Source organism: Vanacampus margaritifer, chromosome 5 (genome assembly GCF_051991255.1).
Source record: "Vanacampus margaritifer isolate UIUO_Vmar chromosome 5, RoL_Vmar_1.0, whole genome shotgun sequence".
Classification (NCBI taxonomy): domain Eukaryota; kingdom Metazoa; phylum Chordata; class Actinopteri; order Syngnathiformes; family Syngnathidae; genus Vanacampus; species Vanacampus margaritifer.
Genome location: NC_135436.1, coordinates 24455538 through 24463186, shown reverse-complemented (window position 1 = coordinate 24463186; position 7649 = coordinate 24455538). Strand labels below are relative to the sequence as shown.

Here is a 7649-nt window from a genome sequence, read left to right as displayed (position 1 = left end):
AAGGTTGGACTACACACCTCAGTTGCTCCTTTATCAAAACGATTATACAAAAGCATACCACCAACTTTGTTGGCTCTCTTTGGTTCTGTGTGTGGCTTAAAGTCTACATCCAATACTTAAGATCACCTAAAAACTTTGTTTTGTTACTGATAATGCAATAATCTCTCAGTGAAATAAAAGTGGTTTCATATACATTTTGTTGACCTCAAGCACAATTTGTTTTCAGTCAATAGAAAAAAAAGGTATTAACTGTATTCTCATTTTAACATCATATGCTCCAATTTACACATGCAGAAAAAACAAAACAATGTACAGCTATATATAATGAAAATGCAACAGGGAAGACCTCTTTTGTCTTTTTTATTATATCAAAATACAAAAATTTGAGAGAAAATTTCCTTATGGGACTAAGCGTTGGACATGATATGGTGACATGAATGTGTTCATATTCTCGCAGGCACGCAGCATGTGGCGAGGATGAGCTGAGATGGTGCGCTCAAGCCGCTGTAACCACCGCCTGTGGCGCTTTTTCTCCCCTTAAAAAGGCCGGGGTTGGAAGCAGGCCAGAGTGAGTGAGTTTTTTTTGTTGTTTTTTTTACATTGTAGCTTGTTTCTGTTTCTTTCACACACTCACACACAAAAGAAAATGACTTTACAGATGCCACTTGACAGCGGTGTGAAAAGTAATACAAATATCATACATAAGGCTTTGGTACAGCACCATACAGTATGAGTTAATTGCTCACAATGTGTCCATGTTAAACCTGATGACAGGACGGAACAACAAAAGAGTAAATAAACTGGTTCATTGCGCTGAAATATTTACAAATGTGGATTTTGCACCCAAACACAGAATGTAAACATGTGATGTACAGCACAGAGTTGGGTGGATGAATGGAGAATGGAAAATGCACATGTTCTTTCCTTTGAAGCACTACGTGGCTTGCTTGCTTGATTATGAGCATGTTACGCTAAAACAGTTAACAATGTAGTGCTTTTTTTTTATTGTAGCCTACAATAATAATAATAATAGTAATAATAATAATACATTCTAGTTCCTCAGTGCTGGTACACATGAAAAAAAAAATGGAGACTATATAAAATACTACATATTATTCTAGGTTTCTGTCCATCAACAACCAGCTCAGATGTCTGTGAATGATTGCTAAATGTTTGTATTGTCTCTACATGCAAGATTAATACAATAAAAAGAATTGTTAAAGTATCACCCCGACAGGAGCTAGTGAAGCAGAGAAGTCGTGACCAAAAACAAACAAAAAAACAACGGAGCTAACAGTACGTCCAAAGCAGCCCTCTTTAACACTGTACATGTTTCTTTTTGAGAATGCAAGAAGAAAAAAAAGATCTCGGAAGACGAAATCCATTCCTAGAAGTAGAGGATGTGTGAGCTTTGCGTGCACAAATGTGGCTAACTGGTACAGTACTACAAGGAATACAAGAAGACCCTTTGCACTGCGACATCACACCACTGCGTCCTGCAGTTACCTTCACTTATGCTAATGACGAAGTGTTAAGTATAAAACATGAGAAGGGGTGTGGCATCTTTGTTGGGATGTTGGATGGGGCTAAAAAGTTTGAAAGGCTCTCTTCTGCAAATGCAGTTTACCACAGTTTACCATGCGTTGTGCCCTCAAATAGTGGTGCGTAATGGTGGGTTAGCCTACTATAATAATAATTGTTAATAATCGCCATTATGTCTGCATGATTAAATAATTAAAAGGCATGTGTTATAGTGGATATGAAAAGTCTACACGCATCTGTTCACGCACTGTCAACGCCAGATTTGTATTGTATAAATTTAGACCAAGAAAATTCATATATCTTGTAGAACTCAATTGAAAGAAAAAATATCTCAGTTGTTTGTTTTTATTTTCCCTCTCAAAAATATATAGTTTTAGGGCTGTGCAATTAATCGAAATACAATTAAAATTGTAATTATTACACTCCACAATTACAAAATGAGCATAATCGTAAAAAAAAAGAAAAGATTAATACTAATTTCGAGTTGTTTAAATGTATACATTTGCACCTTTTTATTGTATTTTAAAATAACAAATTCAATAAATGTTGTTTCATCCAAAAGGAACTTGTATACTTATAGTGTTTCAAAGAATTGTATTTCTCTTAATATTTTTTACGTTTAAACTCTCGTTTTGTACCAGAAAATAAATGATCGTCCTAATCCTGATTTCAATTCTTACCAATGTAATCGTGATGAATGTTTTCCTAATAATTGAGCAGCCCTAGTTTAAAATGTTCAATTGAGTTTTATGGAATGGGTGGGCCTGCCATTTAAACAGGGGTGTGTAGAGTTTTACTATCCACTGTATTTCTTCTGAATGGAGGGGGTGTTACACATCTTTTGGGAGTGAGGAGGCTTAATTTATTATTATTTATTAATTTATTTATTACAAAGCCTGGTTGATGTGAATATTTTACAAGAACTGCTTCCCAAACTGTTTATTTCCATGAGGAATGCACGTGGATGAAAAAGCTTGGCAAAAGATTCATTTGCGGAAGTGGCGTGACGTCACTGTGAAAAGGTTCCGTTTGCCGGTGGCTATGTGGCGAGAGACGCCCCTGCAGTGGTGTGCTTGAGGGGAAAAAAATGCTGTTAACTTGAGATGGTGGACCTACTGGTGAATCCCCTCATTTAGGCTGGGTTCACACTCTCAAATCGGCATTACTTTTTCGAGGGGGTACCTTGGAAGCACAGACACGCACACATACACGCTATAGAAACATGTTGAGGTCATTTGAAGGTCACAAATCTAATTGGGTTTTTTTTTCCCGAGGTTTCCGAAGAGTACACAACTATTTTTTTCCAGTATGGTCTATCAACACCATCGTAATCAACACGGCTATAAGAGAGACCGCTCTAGTTTTAGCAGGGCTCCGCCTCCCCCAACCCCGAAAAACCAAACAAAAAAAGAGGTTGTAGTTTTCTACTCTACAGCACCACAATGTTTTGAACGTAGCACCAAGTCGTAATGCTGAGAAGCCGCTAACACACTCGTAAACACTACGTATTGTACACCGCTAACATTTGTTAGCTTTGGTCTTCGAAGCTCCTTTTTTATGCTGTGTCTGTTTCTGTATTTCTGTATATGGAGTCGATCCGGGGGATTTCTCGGCTTCAGAGGTAGTATCGGAGCCGTAACGTTTATTGGTTTTCCAGGAGCACTTGCTTCTCTCGCCCTGTTGTGTTGAAACCAATGGCGCTATCCGACACATTATTTATTTATTTATTTTGTAATAGATAGTAGCAAAATCCCGATTTACTGTGACATAGGGCTGGGTGAATTTGGATTTATCAAGATGATATATTTTTTTCGAATGTAAGTTTTTGTTTATATTTGCCAGCAAGACATTGTCAGGTGTCCTGTAAGATTTTTCTAATGTAAAATATGCGTCAATAAAGGTTGAGGAACACTGGCAGAAGCTTGTTTATAAAAGCAATCAGTGTTGCCAATAATATTTGGTGACGTTTTCAAATCTTTTAGTAAAAAAAAGTGACTCGCGGCTTTAAATACTGCTACGGACTGCCACTCCAAGGGAACCATGCCGTTTTTCATTTATATATATATATATATATATATATATATATATATATATATATATATATATATATATATATATATATATATATATATGTCTAAAGGGGAAAAAAGTTTTTTTTTTGTGGAAGTTGATGCTGGGAAATGCAATGAAAATAACAGCAACTAAAGCAAGGGCGGAAAAACATACAGCTAAACTTTGAATTGATGTCATGGTTTACAAAAGGGGAAACATTTGTTCAAATTTTAAGGCCATATCTCCCAGCCCTACTGTCACAGCGCTGTTGCAGGACTTTTGCAGGGTCTGCGTGAAAAAGTGGCTATAGAAGTCTGCGTCTAAAGCTTAACATTTTTACAGGATAAAATATACAAGCAGAAGCAACACACGCTAACATTATTACGTTCACTCCTCTGGGGGTTAAACCATGTGCGCTAAAAGCATGACAAACGAGGCACCTTAAAATGTTTCCACTTAAAGCCGCACTGTAAGCAAATACTGTTTTGTTTAATATATATATACTGTATATATATATTTATATAATCTAATTTTTCTCTACGTCTCCTGTCATTTGTGTACATCCTCATTACAAGGTTTTTCCGTATAACACGGTTTCTCTTTACAAATACGATACATGTACAGTACATAACAAATATAGATCCTTTTTTTGTTCTTATACCGATTTGCGTGGGTGCTCACTTTCAGGCAACCATCAGTTTTGACTTATCATCTGTGGCAAATTTCTTGTCATATTTGCATGATTGAAAAAGCATTTCAAACAAAACAGAGCTTGTAAAGGGGCCGAACAGTACCGAACAATTTGGCCTGGATGCAGGCTACACATAAAAAATAAAAGAAAACAACGTCAGCAGTCATTCAATGCACTGCGACATCGAAACATTCATTTCCTGTACAGCGAAAAACATACATTCATTATCGGCTAGTGTCAGAAAATCAACAAACATACAGTAGTAGTAGCTAGAAAGTAATATACATTTGCTAAACAGTCGTGGCGTTGGTTGGGGTTGAGTACAGTGGACCCTCGGGACTCGGACGGATTTCAAATGTCGTGATTGTTTTTTTGTGTGTTTTATCTTTGGCCTTTTTTGTGCTTATCCATAATGATAAGCCAAAGAGGCAAATGGCAACGATAGAAGTAAAAACGAAAACATATCGACAAAGGCGCTACTCATCAAAGGTAAGGGTAACGATGCATGTATTTGTATTCTAACTTTTTCTTGCGGTTTAGCAACACATCTACTCTGTAAACAAATACAGTGCAGCTCAGCCTCTGGGTAGCAGATGCCGTGGCAAACGTTATGCAGTACATAATAGTCTACTTGTTAACTCGTTTGAAACGACATCACAGCAATCTAAATTTCAATGAATAAAAAATAAAAATTATTGCACTTTTATAAAAAGAAAGATTTAATCTGTTATACATTATTCAATAGTCATTTTTATTTTATTGTGTACATTTTTTTGAGCATTTCATTTATTGAAGAATTTTCTCCTCGGCAATTAGCTGTTTAATATCCTATTTAAACAACATCGATTTTTTTTGTGTGTGTGCATTTTGTTTATTTACTGTACCTGATGTGACGATCCATGACCTAAAAACAGGTACGTACCAAACTGCTATTTTGGGGGCATGATTACACCTGCAACTATGATTAATTTAGTTTGAATGTGATTTAAAATAGTATGTGTGTTTTATGATTCATCTTCTAGAAAGGATTCAAGTGATGATTCAAAACCTGAATGATGCAACAGTTGTTCAATTCGGACTTCAACCTCAAATTCTTGGAAAAACATGTCTTGAAAGTAACATAAAAATGTATGTATTTACATCATAATTATTTATCATATATCAACCTTTGACCTTGATGAATATTGTGAAGCACAAGATAAAGTGAAGTTGTTGCTAAAATTAGCCGTAACGCTCTTTACTAGCAAACAGCCATCCTGCTATTTTCCACATTTCTAGAGGCATAAACATGGACGCATACAACATGGAGTCTAATGCTAGCCTTAATCGCTAGCGCTAGCGAGCCGCAATCCAGCTAGCTTCTTTGTTTACTACTCTGTTTCTACATTTTCCTGGGAGCTACAACTACATGGATGTACACAAGATCGTAGCGTGACCATAGATCAGTCCAGACTAGTCAACTGGAATGTAAATCATTATTAATGATGCCGTCTTATGTGCCTTGGTAGGTGCTGCCATTTTGGTTAGTAACAGGCTCTCCAGTTAAGTCTTGATGTGTTTTTATAATAATGTCTGTGAACTGATAATTACCTGGAATTGAGATGGTGGACAGACTTTATTGAACATTTGATTTTCCCAGTCATTTCCACCATTTCTTATGGGGAAAATAACTTTAATAACTGCTGGAATAACTTTTAATATATTTTGACTGCGTTTGACTCCTGAGGGTCCGCTGTATTGTATTCATTGCTTTTAGCACTTCCCAGCTTTATGAGGCATTGTATGCTTGCTAAGTTCCTATTTAACATGCAGCACCTTTATTCCGTCTGCATGAACTTTTATTTATTTGTTTATTTATTTGCCTTTTTTCCCTTTCGGTAGCCCTGTGCATTTCGCGTCTACTTGGAAATGTGCAGCCAAAACTATAAAAAGCCAACAAACAAAACAAACAGGAGTCATGCTTCCTCTCTGGCAAAACAGAAGAACAGTAGTATTGGAGTCCTCCCCGGCGATACTAATGTGAGAAGGCGACGGAAAAGGCAAGTTTAAGCTAGAAAAAAGACGAGCGCAAAGGCAAAAAAAGGCACCTCCAGATGTGCCACGCATCACAAATAAAATTCATCCTACTCAACATTTTACGATTGGTCACCCTGTTCGTCTAAAACTCCCCGACCGTCGGTGAGTCCGATCTCATAACATCGACACATTAAGACACAGTCTCAGTGGATAGTACCGCTAAATAAACACAAGCTAATAGCGAGAACCAAACGCTAGCTAACGTGTCAGGAAAAAAAAAAAGCACATTGCGTGATCCAAACCTTCTTTTTTTCTCCATATGTAAAAAGGTCAAGTACGTACAGTATACCACAAGAATTACAGCAACTCTGCGTTTACTCTGAGGTATATTTGGTGGTAAGAACCCTGTGTTTAAATACTGACACTATTTGTATTGTAGGAAAGTCGGTGATTGGACGCACCGGGCATAACAGTACACTGTATCACTGGAAAAACATATGGACCTCCGCCCGCCCTCTCCCGTGTGAGTGAAAAGAAACTTCTTTATTACTGTAGAACGGAACTTCACTCCCTTGTTTTGACTATTTATATACATTATATATCTATTCAAGCGAGATGAGGGAAGCCAAACCAATTGTTCACGTACTCACGTCGACGCCTCCGTTAAACCCCCATCAGCTCGAGAGATGATAAGAAAGCTATCAGCTTGATACTAAGATCGGGATGTGGTGGGGGTGGGGGTGGGGCGCAGCAGGCTGAGGTGGCATTAAATCGAGTTCAATGGCTTGGCAGGCCCCTGGGGTTAGCGGAGGGTCCCGTAATTGAGGCCCTCCGAGTCAGCGCCGGTCAGGATGCCCGTCTGGTCGTCCTCGGAGCGCCTGCGATGCAGCAAGGAGGTCAAATAGAGATAGGGGTTCTTCTTGGTTTGCCTTTTCCTCGTCCTGCCGAGCACCTCGTCCCGGTGGGGCGTCTGACATGGCTGCTGGGTCTGAGAGGGAGCCGCACCTGAGGGGGGTTGGGTGGGGTGGGGTTGAGCACATGGCACCACCACCTCTGTTACGACAATGTTCTTTACCGTTGACTCAACAGCCACATATTTGGTTTGTTTTAGCATGTTAGCAGTTAGCACCTACTGTAGTCGTCGACATCTGATAGTAACACGTCTTCTATACACCACTCGAACGAAGATCATATGTTCAAGTCATGCAATTTACTCATTTGCTCTCAACGTATAAAAACGTTCTATCGCCGACCCGCTCACTCGACCATTGAAAAGCAGTTTGCAACGGCCGAGTCCAACCCAAGACACGCTTAGGACCGCCCCCTCATTTGAATAACATTTCGGGCT

The 7649-nt window shown here is 38.5% G+C and overlaps 1 protein-coding gene across 2 annotated transcripts in view; it reads right to left on the bottom strand.

The window, feature by feature from the left end:
* Positions 1-343: 343 nt before the first annotated feature.
* Positions 344-7649, bottom strand: part of igsf9ba (immunoglobulin superfamily, member 9Ba) — a 58112-nt gene continuing 50806 nt past the window's right edge. For both annotated transcript variants that reach the window (XM_077565385.1, XM_077565386.1), the window contains one exon: positions 344-7306. In XM_077565385.1, the coding sequence (XP_077421511.1) occupies positions 7104-7306 (203 nt within the window). In that variant the 3' untranslated portion in view covers positions 344-7103. The remainder of the gene's footprint in view (positions 7307-7649) is intronic.